Source organism: Xylocopa sonorina, chromosome 8 (assembly GCF_050948175.1).
Source record: "Xylocopa sonorina isolate GNS202 chromosome 8, iyXylSono1_principal, whole genome shotgun sequence".
Taxonomy (NCBI): domain Eukaryota; kingdom Metazoa; phylum Arthropoda; class Insecta; order Hymenoptera; family Apidae; genus Xylocopa; species Xylocopa sonorina.
In genome coordinates this window covers 13,596,975-13,618,863 of record NC_135200.1, presented here as the reverse complement: position 1 = coordinate 13,618,863, position 21,889 = coordinate 13,596,975, and the positions used below count along the sequence as shown (strand labels likewise).

Genomic DNA, 21,889 nt, shown 5'->3' with positions numbered 1-21,889 from the left:
ATATTTCGCTGTTCACTAAATTTTTGTCGAATTGCATAAGATAGTAGAATATCTTTAATGATAAGTAATGTAATTGTTACGATACACCTAAAATTACATGTATGCAATTGCGACAGTACCTAAAATTGGCTTATTCATATTCTAAGAATTTGTTATATACGTATATACATATCTAACTTTGTTTCCTTATAATGATATTTTGTATTCGATCCTTATTTTGAGATACAGTTTATGTTATATGGGAATACCGTCTCACTAAATGCCAATAGAAAAGCACTGTCTAAGTTTGAACAATGGAAAGTGTGGAAACTTTGAAAATATCGGGACATCAAAGTATTAAGTACATCAATACAATGGCCAAATAGAAATCTCATTGGATGAAAACGAAGTTACAAGTTCTTCGAATACGAATGTATAAAGTTAAATAGCAACAGTACTGCGTATAACGTTTACCATATGTTTTTGTACAAAATTTGCTAACGTATTATATGCTTAAAAATAACACGAGAATATCATATCTACATACATTCCGTAAAAGCTTCATTAAAAAGTTAAAAATAGAAAGATGAAATGTATAAGAAATATGGATTTCCAATGTGCTACTTACGTCTATCAGTATCCATAAGACTACTGAATTTATTCAACAAATAAAACATGAACTTGATAAACTCTACTTGTGTTACTATAAACTCTACCTATAGATATCTATACGTATGTAAATGTTACTATTGATCCGTATTGCATTAATATTGTTGTTCTTTACGCGCGCGCGCGCGCGCGTGTGTGTGTGTGTGTGTGTGTGTGTGTGTGTGTAAGATATTTATGAGTCAATAACTGTAAATGACACTTTCGTACCATGTTTAAACATCAAGTACGTTAGCAAATTTGTACAAACATCTGTGCAGTGTACTTATATAATGGTTACTTAATGTATACATTATTATTAAAACCATTAGTACTATATTTCATAAAAATTATTAAATTTGTGTACCTATATATATATATATATATATATATATATATATATATATATATATATATATTATTATATATATATGTAATATATCAAGTTACTTTTGTCTGTATATATTTAATGCAAGTACATACATAAACATACACATTTATGTGGGCATACACATAAGCATGTAATTCGCATTAGTTGCACGTACGCCAGTCACGGTTTTTCCCGCTCTTTACAGTTAAATAATATGTAAAGAAAAAATAAGTATGCGTACAGATTTATTTTTATATATATATAAGAGAGAGAGAGAGAGAGAGAGAGAGAAGCTTATTTTTTCTTTATTAACATTGAGTTCATTCCATGAAAGTATTTTTTTATTTTTTAATTGAGTAAACGCGTGTAGACTCTATAAATCTTCTAAATTCAATTGAATAAAAGTTGAACAGGAAAGAAAAGATATCCATTATACCCACCTTACCTTGGTATACATGGACATATATGGGAGACCGGAATCAAATCACCGATTAGCTATTAATTTTATCGATCGATCAATAGAACTTCAATCAAGTTTTAATGAATAAAAAGAATCGAGGAATCGATCCGATTAAAGCGATATATACTCTTCACTAGCGAGGCTATCCGTTTCTTCGGTGTCCGAATTTGTTACAGCTTGTACTCGGGCATATTCATCGGTATCGATACTTTTACAAAAATGTATCGCATACTTCAATTTTTGTCGCAATACTGGTTTGCACGAGTACCTTGGCATTTTCAACAGGAAAAAGCATGTGTAACTTTCAGGAAGAAAATGATCCGGTGGATTGTATTTGTCCATTACCTAAGCAAACCGATGAGAGGCAAACGATAAAAATAGAAACTGGAATATAGAAGAGGTAAAGAAAACGATGAAAACGAAATTGATTACCTGCAGGACAAAGTCTCTTCCTCGAAAATCGGCGATCGTACGCGGTAAACGAGTTCTACCCCAAACAAATCGTAAAAACAAAGATCTTTCCTGATTGGAAAACTCTTCCATTACCTCCCAGAACCATTGAATTAAAGGAGCGGTCGCTTCGATACCTGGCAAAACAAATGTATCACGAGAATTGTAAAGAAGAATCCAATCGTACCTATGTCTAATAAACATTATATAATACTTCATTATCGTGTGATTATATACCTTTATACGTTGCAACAGATTTTAATAAATTAAGCGGTATGTCTGGGCTACCACAGACCATCGTTTCTAATTCGGGGCCACTAAACAATGCGAGAAAAGGTACAGGGATAACTTTCGACATACCATCGCGGACAGCAGCGACTTGTGCATCGAATTCGTGTAATCTATAATTCAATGCTAATTGGACATACTCGTGTTTGTTTTCGGGAGTGATCTTTCGGTATCTGGAACAGTGAAACGTGAAACGTGAAACGTGAAACGTGAAACGTAAATTCGGGAGACAACGCGTGGAATGCTAGGATGGTAAGATCGGAAACGTTTGTTAATGTCGATAAAAATAAAATTTGGCGCCAAAGTACCTGTTCGATAACGGTATGTCGTGTCCTACTGCCGATGGCGTGGAAAACGGCATTTCAAGAGTCTGGAACACCTTCTCGTCCGGGTCCATGTCCCGGATGCATAATAGTCCTGGGACATAGTCCCGGTCAACTTCGGTCAAATCAGCCGGCGTTAACGGTGTACCTGCGAGTTGTTTCCAAACAGGCTCAGCCAAATTCAAACTCAACGGGCTACCGGTTCTTATCGCAATGCCCATTAAGATCCCGAGGAACCGAAACATGTTCGTATGTAACAGGGAATTGGCCGTTGGATTTAGTAGAAAGCAATCTCTGTTAGTGCCGCTATCGTCCCGACCGTTCGGTGTCGGTATAAGCAAAGGTAACGAACCATTTTGTAATTCATCGCACATTTCTGCTATACTCTCGCTATATCCACCACCGCAATCGTCCACGCTTTCCCCTGTTGTAAATGGATCCAAGGGAATTGTTCGTTAGTATACCTTTCCTCGTTCGATAAGCTTTCGTTCTTTTCAAAGTAATCGAATTTAAATACCGATATAATTGTTACACACCGATAAATTTCACTTTCCAGACCCTGTGGGGAAAGAAGAGAACGTCTTGCGTTAATAAAGACATCTTGGAGACCATTTGGCCGAAGACAGATTTAATGCCATCCGGTCCAGCCAATCCACCCTTGCTTCTGGCTCGCTTTACTTGTATTCGATTCAATTCTATCACTGGCCCGTGTTGCCGATCTCTGACCATCGTTGCTTGAACCACTTTACGGAATGTTGCTTCTTTAATGCTGTATACTAGCATCGGGGCCAATTTGCTTAGGCTGATCGGGCCGATAATTGGGAACATCGGCAAACAGGGGCAAAGTAACTCGGCAAAATGGTGAAGGAGTACCAATCGATTGTGGAGCACAGAGAATGGAAGATCTTTCACTAAATCGTACTCCATTGGTGTAGTGGCAGGCATCCTGCTTTGAGTAGCTTTCATCGTGCTCCACGCTAAAGTGTGAGCGCTACCGCAAGCGACTCGTGTTATCTTTTTACCCTGCAACGCGTGAACCAATCTTGGTCTTTGAAGAGCACTCGTTGTTCCATCGCCCAGTTGGCCCTCGTCGTTGTCTCCCCAAGTAAAAACTTCTCCTTTATCCGAGCAGGCCACGCAATGTAACGAACCTGTCGCTATGGAAATGATCTTTTTCCCTTGAAGAGCTGCTACTTTACGCGGTCTACGTACATGATCGTCTGTACCATGACCCAAACGATGATAATCTCCTTTACCCCTGAGGGTAGAGCGATTACTATCCTTTAGTATAACTTGTACAGAATTGCTGTATTCAAAGGGGGAAACAGAGAGAAATCTCAGTTGAACAGAAGAATAATACTTACCACGTGTATATCGCACCTGATCTTGTCAGTGCGACTGAGAACTGACTACCGCACTCGACTTTAATGACACCGAGCCCTGCGAGCGATTCTATTTTCATCGGGATCTTGCAGCCGTCGCTGCCACCTCTGCCCAATTTCCCGTAGTCTCCATCGCCCCAGCTCCAAACGTTATCATCATCGGTGACGCAAAGTGTCTGGGCGTCACCGCTTCCGCACGCAACGTCGATCACCTTGTAATCCTGCAACGCTTCCACCAGCTTCGGTGTCAATTGATCTTCGCTATCTCCATGACCTAGTCGCCCGTATCGGCCTGAAATTTCACTGTTGATTCGTTCGATTCGCTCGGTTCGGGTCCGCGTACGGCACCCGCCCCCGCTTACCTTTTCCCCAAGTGTAAAGCCAGCCGGCACTCGTGATCGCTGCGCTGTGATGACCACCGCAAGCTATATCGACGATCTCGGTACCCAATAACTCCTCGATCAATTTCGGTCGATCGTACGACAATCTGTTCCCGTGTCCTAATTTCCCGTCGTCGCCTTCACCCCAGGAGTAAACATGCCCTTCGGAACTTAGGGCAACGCAGTGTTTCCCTCCTGAATTAACGGCCACCTTTTTAACGAACACGTGTTGAATCGACTCTAAAAGAGTCGGCACCATCACAGAGTCCGTCCCTCCGATTCCTAGACGGCCAAGGGCACCGTAGCCTATAGAATATTGAAAGCGAGCAAGTACATTAAGCGATCGATACAGTACAGCACAAGTACGAGGGGGTAAGGAGACGAAAGCAGCGATTTACCGGTTGCATAAACCTTCCCGTCAGCGGTGACCGCGAATAACGTTTGCTCGCCGCCGGTGAGCTGGACGGGCCGTAGCGCGGACAGACTTTCGCATAGAACGGGCAGTTTCACCTTGGCTCCTTCTAAACCGCCCAATTGACCCCGATGATTGTGGCCCCAGCCGTAAATCGCGCCACAACCGTCCCACGACAACGTCCAATCTTCCGGCCTCCGGCTCAACCATTGCAACAACTGTTCGTCGTGTTCCTGTTTGAAGAGATCGTGATTCTCGTGATCCTTGTTGTTCCCCTCTCCGTCCGTGATCATCTCGTTGATCCGTTTAGTGACTTCGAGGCAGAACGACCTCGGGAGCGGCGTCCGATTTACGAGAGACTTGGCGACACGCGCGGCTAGGCAGTATCTTCGAAACCACGACCATTTGTGAATTTCCGAGCAGCACTGCATCCCGTCCAGTTCGAGGTCGCAGGCAAGCGCAACGAGAACCTTGAAAAAGTCGCTGTGCATCAGTTGCTTGCCGCCGCGGACCAAAGGATCCTCGTACGCGTACTGTTTGAGCAACGCTTGGGGTAACGAGCCGAGAAGCGAGGTGAGCGCCAGTTCCGGGCGTATACCAGGTCCGGTGGTGTAGACTACTTGGAGTTTCTTCAACGCCCACATCCGTTGTTGGGCGGACAACACGCTCAGCTGACTGCACTGAGCCAAACTAGCAGCTAGCCGCGTCGCGATATTCCTATCCAAGGTGATCAAAGTGTTGTCGAGGAGGGATTCGGCGAGCGCAATAGTCGGCTGCGACAACACGGCTCTGTCCGAGACAAGTTCGTGAGGCGCGAGGCTCGCTAGCACCGGATACACCGTGAATCGCCATCCCCAACCGTTCACCGACCCGTCAGAGGAGAATCGCCAACGGAGTTCGTCGCCCGGAACTCGAATCTCGGCGGCCCACTCGCTCCACTCCCTGCCAGACTTCACGGCCAGTACTCGATTGTTCCCGTCCATTATCGTGAGCGGATCGTGACGTTTCTCGGTCGAACAACGCCGATCGAATTCGACTCTGAGCGACTCGGCACCGGGTATCTTTACGTGACCGGTCAACGTGGTCCCGTCTACGTACGGATGCGGGCTCTCTTGTAACACCGGCTGCGGCACGTTACTCTTGTTACTCGAATTCGCCACCGTGTCCTCGAGCTCCGTGATGCAAACCTCCAACACCATGCCGCGAATCGACCGATTTATTTTCGCAAGCGCGATCAGTACCGATGATATCGTCTCCTTGGCACCTTTGCAGACTCGATTGGCGACGGCCAGTTTCAACAGATCGACCAGCATTCTGGCGTCCTCCTCGGTCAACGTGCACGTGAAATCGTCCAAATTCGAGTCGCCGGGCATCCCGTCGCCGACGATTTGCGCGTTAGACGTTAGAGTAGCCGCGATCACGCTCATCGCGGTGCTCGACATTTTCGAGGCGCGCGAGGATAAACTGGCCGAACTGGACATCGATGGGAACACAGCCGCCAACGGATAATCCTCCGATTCGGGGCTCGTTCGCGGGCTGTTGTTTACCAAATTAACAAGTTCCGCCGCGTTCGCTGGCGCCTCTCCGCCACCCTGCGCGCTATCACCGACGTTCTGATAAACGTGGCTATGTCCTTGTCCTCCTCCTCCTCCTCCTCCTCCTCCACCTGATCCTCCCGGTGTAACGGAGGACCCAGCAACCGTTCCGTCCGACACTGTCATCTCGGCCATCATCGAACAACAATTGTTCGCGTTCCCATTGGCCAAACCAACACCGACGCAAACGCCAACGCCGCTACTACCAACAGCCGATGGTTTTAACGTCGAGTGACTTTGCAACGCCGTCACCACAGCGATTCGTGCTTGTATTATACGAAGCGCGTTTATCACGTGCTGCAACGCTTGTTGTTTCGCTACGTTACTCTCTAACGAGAGAACGATGCTCGAGAGAGAAGGTCGGTTACCAGAAGGGACGATAGAGTTGTTGCCGGTCGTGTCGGTGCCGTCAGTTCCAGAAAGAACGGTAAACGTTTTCGAGCTTCCGTTCTCCGTCTCGATATCGTTGACGATGCCGGAGCTGGTAGCGGTAGCGGCGGTAGCGGCGGATGCAGCGGTGGCGGTGGCGGCAGTCGCGGTGACGATACCGCCGTTCGACTGAAATCTAAGCGACATTTGACCGAGCGGGTCCTTCGCGGTTGGAAACATGACCGGTTCTTGGTTGTTCGTCGTCGGCTGATCGGTCAAGACCCAGGCGATACTGTGACTGGAGCCGCAGGATACGCGATTCACTCTGGCATCGTCGAGCTTGTGCACCAACGAGGGCTTCTTGTTGACGATCGTCGAGCCGTTTCCCTGCTGGCCGTGGTCGTTGTCACCCCAAGCGTACACCTGCCCGGTGTCCGTCACCGCTAGGCAATGAAGCGCACCAACGGCCACGTGTATCACTTTCTTCCCGCGAAGGCCCTCGACCAGCGTCGGTTTCCGAACGTGATGATCGTTGCCATGGCCGAGTCGAAAGTAATCGCCTTTCCCCCAGGTCCATACCTCACCGTATTTAGTAAGAGCGAGCGAGAACTGGGCCCCGCACTCGATCTGCACGACCCCCAAACCGTTCAGCCTGTCGATCAACAGTGGCGTGTAACAACCATCGCTGCCACCACGGCCGAGTTTACCAAAGTCCCCGTCGCCCCACGAGTAAACCGATCCGTCGGCCGTCAGTGCCATCGTTTGCGCGTCCCTGCTACCGCAGGCGACCTGTATCACGCGGTGCCCGACCAGAGATTGGACCAATTTTGGTTTCGTCTGGCTGGCAGTGTCCCCGTGGCCCAACCTTCCGTACTCGCCCAGGCCCCACGTGTACAGTTCTCCGCTGCTGGTTATGGCGGCCGAGTGGCCGGATCCGCAACCGATATCCCTGATTCTCTTCGACTTCAGAGACTCGATCAGCCTTGGCTTATCCAACGAGACGGAATTACCGTGGCCCAATTTCCCGTCCTCCCCTTCGCCCCAAGAGAATACCTTCCCATCCTGGGTGAGCGCCAACGCGTGTTTCCCGCCCGAGTGCACGGCTACCTTCTTGATCACGTACTGACTGAGAAACGGGATAGGCTTCGGCTCGCATACGTTGCTATCATCGCCGAGGCCGAGTCTACCGTTAGTCCCCTCCCCGCAGGCGTACAACTTCCCCTCTTGGCTAACGACGAACAGAGTCTTGCTACCGCCTGCGATATGGATGGGCTTCAATTTCGAGAGAACCTCGCTGTAGACCGGCAGCTTGATCTTCGACCCTTTTAGCCCGCCCAGCTGATCCTTGTCGTTCAATCCCCAGACGTAGACGGCCGAGTGTTGAGGCGGTGGCTCGGAGGCTCGTTGCGAGTTCATCTGCTCTTGAACGATCTCCCAGTCGGACGCTAGAAACGAGACGGACGTGGCCAATTGATTTTCGAACATCTTCCTTTTACCGACTATCCGAAGCCCTCGTATCTTGCAGTCTATACCGCCGTTTCGGCATTGCTTGATCGCAATCTCGATACACGGATAATACTCCTTCGCATCTTGGAGCAAGAGAACGCTCGTGTCGGTATGCCGCACGCTTATCGTCGCCAATTCTACCAAACTGTTGAACGACTCGCCGACGTTCACCGCGATCAGCCACGGCATGTAACTGCTGTCTTGCGGGTTCACGATTATCTTCAACGAGTGGACTAGAATGCCCGGGAACATTTCGATACGGATCCAGTGTTTACCCTGTGAGCCGCAACTCTGCCAATAGAGCCCGGACCCGTCCACCAGCCGTGTCGCCCAACTTTCTCTCGACGAGACGCTCAACGTTCGTATACATTTCGACCAGTCGTCGATCAGGGATGATTCCGTGTAATCTTGACGGTGATATCTACCCGGTTTACCAGCGTAGACCGCAGCCGAGCCTGGCTCCACGATCCGATTGAATCCGTGCCGGTGGCACCGTTTCGTGTAAAAGCAATTCTCGCAGAGATTGTAACTCTCGCAGAACTTACACTTGAACCGGGGACCGGATATCGGCAACAGATGACAAGAATTGCAGGAGACCGAATGATGACAGGATGGGACCCGTTCCATTTCTATCGCGCACCCGGTCCAACCGTTCTGCTGCGGGAAATCAACCGATACGTCTTTCCCGTTGTTTATTATACTGGTCACAACGCCGACGCTTTGATGATTCACCGAGCCCCATTTGTACTTGGGCACCGTCACCGACGGCTTCACTCTCACTTTGTCGCCGATCTTCAGCGTCGCCGGGCCCGGTATCGCCGGCGGGTGGCCCAATAATTCGATGTGAATAAATCGAACCCAGTAGGTGCCGCCTTTTCGCTGCCACGCGACTTGAACGTTCAAATCGTGTAACCCTTCCGGATCGATTTTTATCACTTGGCCAACGTCCCCGTATTCCACTTCCTCGTAACTTTTGCAACACCGTACCAGCATTCCCGGTATTAGATTGTCCCTTACGTAGATCGCGTATTCGTCGACCGACAAGAAATCGGTACGTTTCATATAGTTTGGCGGTATCGTCGAGGAAGAAACAGGCTCCTGCGTTGACGGAGAATCGTCCATGTTCTCGTTGGTAGAGTCCTCGGGATCCGACAATCCGTAAACGCTCGACAATGTTTCGGTGTCGCTCAGAGCGGCGTCCGGGTTCTCAAGAAGCCAAGCGACCACGCTCTCCGCCGTGATGAAACCAACACCGGTGCTCAAGCTTTTTATCGCAAACTCGACGCTCCTCTTCGGGAAACCCATCTCGGTGAGCTGCGCGACTACAGGACTCATCGCCGGAGGACTACTCTTTCTACCGCTGCTTCTGCAGTGTTTCTTCTGGCTGGAGGTTAACGAGACCAAAGAACAATCGGACGCGGGTGAATCCGGTTCGGAGAAATTACCCGCCATTCCGCCGGTCATCGATCCCGTTCCCATCGTGCTCTTTCCCATCGTGCTCGCTGCCGACGTAAACGGAGCCATCGCCGCTCCCTGAATCGGCGAGTGTCTCAATTCGGAGGCTAAGTATTGCGAAACAGCCAGAGCCGCTACTTCCAGCTCTTTTCGTTTGAATATAGGTTTCAATGGTTGCGGTCTCGTCGCGCGTATCAGCATCTCTTGGAACAGGGTTGTTCGTCTGCCGCAACGACCGCTTCTATCATCATCGACGTTTCCATTCGTTCCGTAATCTTCGTTCTCCTCGCTCTCCTCGACGTTCAGATTTACACGATCACCCTCCTCGTTACGATCCTGATTACGAACACGATTGCGATTGCGATTGCGATTCCGATTCCGATTCCGATTCCGATTCCGATTCCGATTACGAATACGATTACGATTACGAATCCCGTAACGATTCACCGATTTGTTACTGTTGTCATTATTGTTGGAACAACTGTTTTTGTTACCGTTATTCCGGATACCGTCAACGACACTGATCGTTACAGCGCTACCCTTTTCATTGTTCCGTTCGTCGTTGCCGTCGTCGTCGACGTTATCCTCGCCGTTGTCGTTGTCGTGATCATTGTTATCGTCATCGTCGTCTTCATCATCATCGTCGTCATCGTTGTCGTTGTCGTCGTCGTCGTCGTCGTCGTCGTCATCGTCGTCATTGTTGTCGCCGTCCCCGTGGTCGTTGACGATGACGTTTACGTTTACGTTGACGTTAAGATTGACGTTGACATCGTCGTCGTCGCCGTCGCCGTCGCCGTCGCCGTCGCCGTCGTCGTCGTCGTCGTCGTCGTCGTCGTCGTCGTCGTCGTCGTCGTCACCGTCACCGTCGTCGTCACCATCGCCGTCGCCGTCGTCGTCGTCGTCATCGTCACCATCGCCGTCGCCGTCGTCATCGTGGTCGTGGTCGTGGTCGTGGTCGCGGTCATCGTCGTTGTCATCGTCGTCGTCGATGTCGTTAATACCGGCATTGCTGTCATCCTTGTTCGCCACTTTTTCTTCTACTTTCACCATCCCTTTCTCCACTTTCCTCGTCTCTTGCTGTTGATATCCCCTTTTTTCTAGTTCCCTCGCTTGTATCTCGTTTTGCTCCTCTTTATCGTTATTGTGGTTAACTTGGTCAGGTCCGAAACGGCGGACGGATGTACGATCACATTTAACGTTGCCTTCGCTCCATCGTCGCTCTTGAATCGCGTCGCGGCCCCTTCGACTCTCGTTAATCCGACAGCTATGACTGTTATTATTCTCATTATTATTATTATTGTTGTTATTGTTGTTGTTGTTGTTGTTGTTGCTGCTGCTGCTGTTGCTATTGATCGAGAATTTTAATAGTTTCCTCAACTTGGTTTGATACTCCAATATGGTTTTCCCGGCGTTGAGTGCAGCGAGCTGTTGTTGTTGATTCCGTAGAATAGAAGCATTCACCGAACCAGCTATCACCGGCATTCCGTTCGGCCTCTTATCCATTCCTCGATGACCTAACAACAGATTAGCCCAAATGGATAGAAAACAATCGGGCATGGGCATTCGATCTAAACGAAATTTTTCCTCGAGTTGTTTAATACCGAAGAATGGAACCTTCTTGCGTACTCCGGTATCGTTTTCGGTGTTAATCTGCACCAGAACCTTGGGATGTTCGGTGAACTTGCATATAGTACCAATCTGTCCGTCAACGTCGACCAAGCCACCGATTCTCGGTCTATCGTCGAGACCTCCGATAACGATCAGAGCCGCCATCACCGTGTCTTGAATGTTCACGCTATTCTCACCTCCATTCTCGTTCACTTGTATGTGAAAGAGCGGGCCGTCGCTCAACAAATCTGAGGCGAGCGAAAGTTTCGAGCTGAGAAATCCGTTCAAAGTGGCGTTCCACTTTGAAAGCGAATGGAGACGTCTGATCAATGAAACGAGTTCCTCGACAACGGTGGAGCTGTGAGAAGCAGTTAAAGAGACACGACATTTGTTGGAATAGAGTTCGGATGTAACACCCAGATCGCAGCTGAGCGCGATGTGTCCGATGATACGAAAGATCTTCTCGAGAAATGGCAGCTGATTGGGGTTGTCGGGTGACCAGGAGGGTAAAACGGCAGCGAGTAAACGCACCGCCATTATCTGTTTCTCCAAATCTGGATTACTCTGTTCGGCAACTACGCTCAAAAGAAAATCAATCCAAGGCTTAGTGCTGAGGGCTCTACAAAGTTCCGAAGATTTAGCGATCGCTCTCAACGAACCGAGGGTTGCCCAGGTTTCATGATGTTCCCTCGCGAGCTGTGACTGCGCGTTGCAGTCGGATTTATACGCGGAAGATACGATACCGCGCAACACGGAAGCGAGGACCTTTATGGCGGAAGGGGCGACCTTGTCGGCCTCGATACCGCAACAGAAGAGGAGAACGCGAAGCGCGGTAACGGAGGCGGTTTTCAAGCACGTGGTTGGATGGACATCGACGAAATCGTGGCCCTTGTCGAGTTTAGCCAGGTCTTGCGGTGACTCGATGTCGCTATCGGTCTCCGGTGGTGTCGGCGGTTCGGCCAACTTTAAATCGTACATTCCCTCTTTTCCCATACGATACGAGTTGGCGGAGCCGTTGTCCCATTGCACCCGGATCCAGCCATCTTCGCCTAGTTCACCGATCACGCGGCCTTCGCCCGGTGGAGGACCGTCTTGGTCGCCCCATTTCCAATCGAGACCGCGGACCACTCTCGTACCGATTTTCATCAATGCGGCCAATTCCATACCTGTCGGTTGAATGCTCGGTGGTTTGCTCTTCTCCAAGCTATCCTCGTATATCACCGTCACCAGTGTGTCCTTTTGCTTCGCGGTTGCATCCGTCTCGACGTCCGTAAACGTTGACGGTCCGATTTGCCTGAGCAACGTTAGCACGCTCGACACCGTACCGGAATTGACGAGCAAGCTAATCTCGTTCGCGTGATGATAGTTGGTCAACATACCCAATATTGTCAATAGGAACCTTGCTCTCGGTAATTTTCGTAACCAAGTGTACGTACCCTGATTCAAACTGCTTTTATCGCTGATCTTCGGCTTGCTTGGTAACTCTGCCTGAATCACGTATGCTCGCAGAGCTTGCACCGCCCAAGAAGTTACCTCTGCCTCGGCTAGTATAATCTTCGACTTTTGATACGGTGTTATGGATTGTATACTTTCAAGGCAATGCGATATTCCATCGATCAGGGATTTATTCTCGTGAGACAAACCAAGCCAACCGTTCAATAACGAATACTTTACCGACGTTATCAAACAATCTTTCTTTAGCAATTGTTTCATCATCAGGATTCCTTGCTCGCGCAACTTTGCCCGCTGCATCTGACAGTACATGGCTCGACGTAAGGTCTCGACGTCTCCCCCGTCCTCGGTGATCACAAAGTTTATGATATTTGCCATCAGCTCGTTCGAATCGATATTTAAACATTTCTGTTTCATCTTCTCGCCAGCTTTAGGAAAGATTCTCTTCGTACCTGATAAATGTTCTATCCTCGGCGACGGTAGCAACGGTTTGCCGATCGTTTCTTTCTGCGTCAAAATCGGGATCGACGCTGGCGTCGATGTTGGCGTCGATATCGGTGCTGGTGTTGACGCTGACACTGTCGCTGGTGCTGGTACCGATCCCGATCCCGATCCAGATCCCGATCCCGATCCCGATCCCGATGCTGATGCCGATATCGATGTTAATGCTAATGCTGATGCCGATGCCGAACCCGATCCGCTTCCTGATACTGATACCGATACCGATGCCATAGTCGATGCCGATGCCGATGCCGATGCCGATGCCGATGCCGATGCCGATGCCGATGCCGATGCCGGTGCCGATACCGATTCCAACGTTATCATCGATGACGTTGCGATCGTTGTTGTCGTTACCGTAAGCGTTGGTGTCGCAGTTGGAGTAGGCGTCGGAGTCGAGGTTGTTATCATTATCGTTGTCGGCGTTGGTGTTGGCGTTGTTATTATTACCGCGGTCGTTGCCACCGAGGTGATAGTCGACGCTGTCATCGGCATAACCATAATCGAGTCCTCGTCAGATTTGCCTTTCACTTTCGCGTTTTGTATCGAAGCGTTGACGATATCCTCGGGTTTGCTCGGCGAGTCCCTGTTATTTCGAATATCCCTGATCACCGTTTCAACGATTTTTCGAAATTTCCCAACAGTGTGCAACAGCTTGAGATCCCGTAATCCCTTGATTTCATAACTAGTCGCAGACCTTACCTCGTACAGAAGAAATCTACACTTTTCTTGAGCAGGAGCGCAAACTTCTTTGTAACTTCTGTTCTGCTGTTGCCTGATCCTAATTAAATTCCATTTCGTTTGATGAATCGCTCTAACCATTTCGGCGAGTTGTTTCGTGAGTTTCGGGCTATTTTCGGTTCCTGGTTCCTGATGATCGATCAAACTAATCGCCTGATAGCCTAGAGCAAGATGTTTCACGATGACCGCTATTAAGAGCCGGGTAACCTCTTCGATCGGGTGATCGGCTGAAAACTCGGTATGCGCTAAAAGATTGTTCGCTTTCGAATATTTATCGATAATAGTTAAGAAGGAATGAACCTGAGCATCGGTCTTATGGGTCTCAGCGAGAGCGTAAACGAACGCTGCGATCCGATCTTCCTCCCGTCGTTCCTTCTGCGGCTCGTTCTTGGTACGGATAGGCAGCGGGGGTTCCGTCGGTGAATTCGCAGCCGTCGAGGTGTTGCTTCTCGCCTCCCCTTTCTCCTCCTCGTACGGATTAGGTGGTTGTAACACTTGCAATCCGCCCCTGAGAAAGTTAGCGTTTAACCAACGAGCAGCTTCCTCTTCGGCGGTTTGCAACGGCAGGCTTTGCCGCATTCTGTGACCGTGAAGCCCCAACAGAAAGCCCAAAGCTCTCTCGGTGTCGAGCAAACAAGAGCACACGTCCGTCACGTCGATCGTAATCTCGGCGTTCTCCGGTTCCGATTGGCAATATTGACCGACGAAGTAAGAATCGAGCATGGTTCGCGGGAGCTGAGACCGCGACGAGCCGTTTGTTTGAAGACCCTCCAGCGAGCTCGATCGTCCGTCGAATCGTACATCTTGGACGTCGTACACGTTGTTATTTACCACTACCCAAAGGCCCCCATCGCGATTGTGATTCTCCAAATCCGCCCAACGAATGACCGAAGACTCGTCCGAGACAGATATTTTGTTACCATGCTGAGGGGCTATAATCCCTGGCCAAGACAAATCGTCCGTCTCGTTTTTCTCGAGCGTCGGTACCAATTTGTTAAATCGGTCTAACGCGTCCAACATCGGTGTTACTATCTCCATCCAATTCATATTGAGTAGCAGCAGCGGATAGTCGAGCTGTAGCAAAATAAGGCATGTAACCAGTTCGGGTAATAAAGCGTTCACGATGTCGCCCCTTAGAACTATACAGACGTACGCAAACTGCTTAATGCTAGTGGTGGCCAATTCGGCCGCAGACGACATTACGTCGGTTACGTGAACGCAGATCTGCGTTGCGTATTTCTTCAACAACGACTCGGCTCCGAGCATCTCCTGATCGCGCAACTGTTTCGCCCCAACGTCATTGATGCACTCGTAGACGTGCGCGATCAGCAATCGTTGAAATTTTAAAAGGAGATTCAGACTGGGCGAGTTGTCGCTCTTTTGCGGTTCCTCGTAACTATTACCCAGTTGTTGAACGGCCAGCAATTTAGACTGCGCGATACAGGTGCTGTTCCTGATCAATTGTTTCACCAACTGCAACAGCGAGATACTCGTGTTGTTTTTTTCCGAATTAAATTCTTTCCCCTGTTTTGTATCGGTCGATTTACTGCTCGCGTTGTTACTCGCGACTAATTCCTTCTCGTCACCGAGCTCCCCTGCCTCCGCTTTCACGGCTTTCTTCAACGCTAATTCCAACCCACCATCTGCCATCAGGCTGGAAACCAGCAGATCTGCCATAAATTGCTGGCCATTGCTAGCATTTAGCTGTTCGAACGTTGTACAATTCGCTTTCGATAAAAAGTTCGACAGTGTCTTTGCGCGTTCGTTCGCCGTTGGCAACAAAATACTCCAACCGGTTTGTAAAACGGCTTGAGCCGCTTCTTGGATAGTCGCCAGGATGCCTACGCTACTTGCAAGCATAACGCATCGCTGCTTCAAAGAGTTTAGTAACGGTGTACCGGCCAATCCAACCGATTTACCATCGATATTGTGCGCTATCATTGTATGCAATTGCAATCGGATCAAGTTCAATGTTGCGACCGCTAAGCATTCTCGATCCTGAGTAGGTGGCCGGGTGCCTGGTAGTCCTTCGCACGCCTTGCTCAATAACGTATCCAACAGTCGGAAGCTCTCCTCGCAGATGTCAACGACGAAAGCAACCCTGTTCGCGACCGACCAGGCGGACGTGCACCACGCGAAACTTTGCGTGGGTCCGCAAGCCAGGCCGATCACGTTCTTCCCAGATAATGTAGGGCAGAGAGTCGGCTCTGGCACAACGGCGCCCAGTGCCGGATCGATTTGACCGTAATCGTTTCTACCCCATCCGTATACCAACTGGTCCTCCGTCAATGCCAACACGTGTAAACTTCCGACGCATAACTCCTTCACCTTCTTCATCTTCAACGCTTCGATCGCTTTTGGATATCGTACGTGTTCCTCGTTTCCATGCCCCAATCGGTAAGCCTCACCTTTACCCCAAGTATAAACCTCACCGTACGCAGTTAAAGCAGCCGAAAATTGTCCACCACAATATACCTTCGCCACGTTTATGTCCAACAGTTTGTCAACAATCTTTGGCGTCTTCGATCCATCGCAGCCTCCCCTACCAAGCTTTCCATAATTCCCATCACCCCAGGAGAATACTATACCAGAAGCTGTTACGCATAACGTTTGCGAGTCTCCGCTGCCGCACGCCACGTGTACAACCATATGGCCGTTCAAGGCAGTGACCAATGTAGGAATCGTTACGTTGTCCGAATTACCGTGACCTAATCGTCCGTAATTCCCTCGCCCCCACGTGTACAATTCGCCGTTTGAACTGAGGGCCGCCGAATAAGTACTTCCGCATGTTATGAACACGATATTCTTCTCGGTCAGTGCTTCGATCAGCTTCGGTTCACCATACCATGTTCTGTCGCCGTGACCTAGCCGACCGCCATCGCCATTCCCCCAAGAATAAACGGAACTATCCTGCGTCAACGCCAAGTAATGTGTACCGTCTGGATGAGAGGCAATCATTGTAACCGACTTCTCCGAAAATCCGTACACTCTTTGCGGGTATTGGCTGTCCGTTCCGTAGTACATCATGTAAACATTCCCGTTTATCGATAGAATCATTAAAGCTCTTTCGGTACAACAAAGTTGCTTGACACCAAGTTCAGCAATTGCGTCGCAGTAAAATGGAGACGAGCCGTTGCCAAATTTCACGCTTCCCCAAGCTAAAACTTCTTGAAATGTCTGGCTATAATTTTTCTGATATCTATCGGTGATGATCGGAGGTAAAAGGGGAGCAGCTAATCTACTCAAATTGCACATTATTATTACCGCTGCTTTTCGTAAGTCTACGGATGTAGAATCATCCTCGGGAAGTCTCAAATATTTGAGTAAAACCTCACAAGGACCCGGTGCAACGTTTACGTCTGTTCGCCTTGATTTAGAGGCTGGTATCATGTTTAGCCGCCGCAGCAATGGTACCAACGGTGCCGTACTTCCAGGTGGCATTACCCGATTGTCTTGGTGTTTATGTTTACCACTCAGATGCAGCAGCAAACAAACGGAATCTAATAAACTCGATAACGTAGCTCTCTGCGTCACCAACTCCAGTAATAAACAAAGGGCTGTATGCTGATCAGCTATCGGAATAGGGCACCATGATCTTCCGCTAACTATATCCCTGAAAGCGATGAGAAAATAATTAGACGATCAAAAACAGAACTATCGCGATAAGTTATTGCTAGAGCAGTAGAATGGTGTAATGGATCGTGAAAACGTAAATACCCTGTAACGACTTGTCTCAAGAATTTTGCTGATCGTTCCACTACCTCTAACCACACTTGAGAAACATTGCTCTCCTCGAAAAGAGTAGCTTCGGGCAATGATTGTAAAGCCTCCAACGACTCTGATAGAAGTTCGCTACAAAATTCTACATCCTCTCCGGATCTCCAAGCTCGTCTTAAATATGCGAATGAAAAATTTAATGCTGCACGAGATCCTACACGTGCCAAACCCAATGTTGCCCTCTCGTTCGGTCTCACGCTGAAATTTCAACCAGTTTCATTCGATACATGTACATCGATGTTTAGCTAACTACGTTCTTAAGAGCTGCGCTTGCTTTAAAGAACTGTTTAAGAATTAAAACAATCTTAACATTAATTATTGTACATTTTTTGTGTCTTGTTAATAGGTTTCGATGCCGTCGGGGTATCCTTCGTTTCCTGTGGTTTATGACGAGAGAGAGCTGTAAAATATCGTCGTACCACTATCAAACGTTGTCTCAGTCGTATAGCGGACAAAGTGCTGTTTGCAACTTGGTAACATAATTTTCTTTGCTCTTTGATCAATAAACTAATACATGCTGTTAGATCGGAAACAGCTGAAAAATTATTCAAATATTAATTACAAAGGTAATAAAAAGAAAATGCTGTTTTAAATAAAATTGTTCTTTACATGGTTGAGGACCCCAAATCCAAGAATCCATTACATATTCAGCTGGCGTGCTTTTCTCTACAAATGCGCTAGCTCTTGCTGCTTCTTCTTCGTCTAACTTTTGGCAGGGTCCACAATTGCAACCAAGTTGCGGACCACAAATCCCATTGCAACAAAGACACGATAACACTTCCATGTTACAATAATAACGACCACTTTCGCCTAAAAATAACAAAATATTAAATAGTAAATTAATCGTAACTGAAAGTTGATCAAAGTTTTATCGATAAATCGTTTGTCTTACCTTTTCTAGCTATTATGCCTGCTGCATTGATTAGACCATCGCTCAAAGAACTCAAAATTTCTCTATCTCGTACCATTTCATTCCAAAGTTCGGCTAATCCATCCCGATAAAGTAAACGTTTTAGATCCGCTTTCAACCATTTCGCGTCCAAGCGAACCTCCGGTCTGGTTACAATGTCCAATTGAACACTCATGGTAATACGTATTCAGTTTTCAGAAATTATTTGACTTTAATCTACAATCGAAAAGTTACAGATTATCTTAGAATTAAATTAAATTAAATTAAATTAAATTTGTTTATGATTATGTCATGTGTAATTAGATATGCATACTGCATACATCAATTCATATTTTAATTATCAGAGTTTCCAGGTTTGTCGTGTAAACTTTCTTTTTAGTGGCAAGCCTCCAGCTACAATTAAGTAAGATAAAATCTTGAGTAATTCACAAAGTCACTTTTCATAGATCAATCAAACTAGTCAACAGTAATTCTTGCCCTCCTGTCTCCTTGTCCACGCATATTTGACAGATTAAAAGTTCATCCTACGATAAAACAATAATTGTCAGTTAAATGAAATCCATGATTTCACATTTTACTAATGCTGTGATAAGAAATCATTTCTATCTAACGAATTACGATTTACCTACGAGTACTACAATTGCATTGTCCAGTGTCTTAAATACAACATTCGCTCGATATAACTGTATGCGTATACCTACGTGCGTATACATACATACGTATGAATCTGTGCTTGTATATTTTATCGCAGCTATTATCGATGCTGTTTAATTATTCACAAAACAGTGCACGATTTTTGAAATTATGTATTGACTTGATCACAAAAAACGACCCAAATGATTGGTCGTGTCGTCGTGATAAACAATGAGGAATCATATGCATGCATATATAGGTATACATAGGTAAGTATATATATATATATATATATATATATATATATATGAAATACATAACCCAATTTATCATGAATTTTTTTAGATGGACAGTTACTTTTTGTTCTCGTTACGCTTGTATTTATAGTTAGAACAATAGCCCAGAATGGCTATGTTATCTATTAACATTTATACGTATACATTTTACGAAATACCTGTATAGAGCATATAAATCAGGTTCGCGCATTTATTGCTCAATTGATCAAAGTAAGATACAAGTAAATACCTAACACTGTGACACTGTGATATACAAATTTCGATAATTTTATCTATGTAAACACTACTTGGATTGAACAAAAAAATTCGTCGATATTTTAGTCAAAAGTATATTATAAAAGATGTTTAATACTGTGAAAAATATTGTCATGTATCGAATGAAAAAATACGGTGAGAAATTAGGATAAATGCAATGATAAATCATAGGTTATATCCCTTTGAATGAATTATACAGATTATTAATTACAATTTTAGGTCAGCGAGCATACATACGACACTCGGTAGATACAATTAAAAATAATTTAAATCGGCAACAAACTGAACAGCCGTCAAACATTTTTTGCCGATCATGTGGTCAACCAACAGCGGTAACGCATCCTCATTTAGTGAAAGACGGAGAAGTTCTGCCAGGCATTCAGCGGTGTGAATTTGAACAGAGGCGAGACAAGTTAATTGAGAACATTAGTTCTTACGCTTGTATTAGGAATCTAGGAAAATCGCATATCATCGTTATCCCTTCTTCGTCTAAAGTATACATGTCTGGCAACATTCCATATGTTTTTCGTCAAAATACAGACTTCTTGTATTTTACCGGTTGTCAAGAACCTGATAGCATTTTGGTAATTACAATGAGAAATGGAAAATCTGTAACTATTCTGTTTCTAACGCAACAAGATCAACATGCAGAATTATGGGACGGTCCTAGAACTGGAGTCGAATTGGCACCTAAACTGTTTGGTGTCAATGCAGCGCTTCCATTGACAGAGTTCGAACAGTTTTTCATTTCTTTTGTTAATGAAAATAAGAAAAGTGTTATTTGGTATGACGGTGTTGATGTGTCGCAATCAAATTTGCATAGAAGATTCTATGAATTAATAAAAGCAACAAGTAGTCAAATGCTTGTCTCTCCAGCAAGTATAATGCATAAAATCAGATTAACTAAGTCACAATCTGAAATAGACTTAATGAAAAAGAGCTGCGAGATTATTTCAGACGCCATATCTAAAACTATAGAAATATCAAAGCCAAAAATGAGCGAGCATCATCTGTTTGCAACTGTGGATTACCAATGTCGATTGAATGGTGCTGAATTTCTGGCATATCCGCCAGTAGTTGCAGCGGGCAAAAATGCCAATATTATTCACTATATTAGTAACAATCAAATAATTCAGGACGGAGATCTGGTTTTGATGGATGCAGGTTTGTTTGGTATTTACTTACATTTTCATTTTATATCCATTATAGCTTTACCGTTTCATATTCTGTTTAGGTTGCGAATATCACGGTTATTCATCCGATGTAACTAGAACATGGCCAATCAGTGGAACTTTTACACGAGAACAAAGAATTTTATACGATATAGTACTGGATGTTCAAAACATTTTAATTAATAAACTAAAAGAATTACCTTCGTTAGATCAGTTGTATCATGATATGTGCTCTTTGTTAGGAAAAAGATTACAAGAAGTTGGATTAATACCAACGCATTTGAACAAAAATGAATTACTTTCTGCAATTTATGCATATTGCCCTCATCACGTCAGTCATTACTTGGGAATGGATGTACACGACACAGGAAAAATATCAAGGAACTTGAAACTTCAACCAGGGATAATAGTAACTGTAGAACCTGGTAGGATGCACTGAAAAATATCTGTTTCTTTTTTTCTTGTTTAACTTCTCTCTAAAATAATTTTTATTTTTACTACTTATAGGAATATATGTTAATCATAACAATCAATTTGCTCCACCAGAATTTTATGGCTTAGCTGTTCGCGTGGAAGATGATATTTTAATAACTGAGAATGATCCGATAATTTTGACAAAAAATTGTCCAAAAGCAATAGCTGAAATAGAGACTTTAGCGAGGTTGATATTTTTTGTAATAGAAAATTCATTTGTAGACTATATCGATCTAATTAGTATTTATAAACTGATCGATCATTGTGTTTTCTTTCAGATCAAATGTGTAGCGCATACGTAAAATTCGATTAATTAAGTGGGAGCAAATGAGAAGATTATACGTTTGTAATCAATGAAGAATGAAAAATAAAGGAACGCTAAATGTAAATTCATTCGAAACAAATGGTGAAATTTTTCAAAAAAAGAATTCGTTTTTAATTGAAATCGCCGTTATGGGA

The 21,889-nt window shown here is 46.0% G+C and overlaps 2 protein-coding genes across 2 annotated transcripts; one reads left to right on the top strand and one right to left on the bottom strand.

The window, feature by feature from the left end:
* Positions 1-1,490: 1,490 nt before the first annotated feature.
* Positions 1,491-21,038, bottom strand: Herc2 (E3 ubiquitin-protein ligase HERC2). Its single transcript, XM_076899920.1, has 17 exons — positions 20,970-21,038; positions 18,583-18,816; positions 18,300-18,500; positions 18,015-18,225; positions 17,631-17,888; positions 13,468-17,526; positions 10,842-13,221; positions 10,246-10,415; positions 10,062-10,149; positions 4,676-9,938; positions 4,260-4,583; positions 3,880-4,189; positions 3,052-3,773; positions 2,501-2,939; positions 2,142-2,365; positions 1,887-2,041; positions 1,491-1,799 (listed from the first exon to the last, which is right to left on the bottom strand). Exons 2-17 carry the CDS (start codon positions 18,773-18,775, stop codon positions 1,566-1,568), a joined length of 15,231 nt encoding a protein of 5,076 aa, XP_076756035.1. The 5' UTR covers positions 18,776-18,816; positions 20,970-21,038; the 3' UTR covers positions 1,491-1,565.
* Positions 19,871-21,732, top strand: LOC143426403 (xaa-Pro aminopeptidase 3). The gene is made up of 4 exons (XM_076899843.1): positions 19,871-19,919; positions 20,004-20,948; positions 21,019-21,381; positions 21,464-21,732. Exons 1-4 carry the CDS (start codon positions 19,871-19,873, stop codon positions 21,730-21,732), a joined length of 1,626 nt encoding a protein of 541 aa, XP_076755958.1.
* Positions 21,733-21,889: the final 157 nt, after the last annotated feature.

Coding starts and splice junctions, on each gene's coding strand:
- LOC143426403 (XM_076899843.1), top strand. CDS start 19,871: ATGTTTAATACTGTGAAAAATATTGTCATGTATCGAATGAAAAAATAC. Junction 19,920..20,003: donor GTATCGAATGAAAAAATACG/GTGAGAAATTAG, acceptor TTACAATTTTAG/GTCAGCGAGCATACATACGA. Junction 20,949..21,018: donor TCTGGTTTTGATGGATGCAG/GTTTGTTTGGTA, acceptor TATTCTGTTTAG/GTTGCGAATATCACGGTTAT.
- Herc2 (XM_076899920.1), bottom strand. CDS start 18,775: ATGAGTGTTCAATTGGACATTGTAACCAGACCGGAGGTTCGCTTGGAC. Junction 17,527..17,630: donor TTGAGACAAGTCGTTACAGG/GTATTTACGTTT, acceptor CATCGCTTTCAG/GGATATAGTTAGCGGAAGAT. Junction 13,222..13,467: donor GAATCGGTATCGGCACCGGC/ATCGGCATCGGC, acceptor ACCGATATCGAC/GCCAACATCGACGCCAGCGT.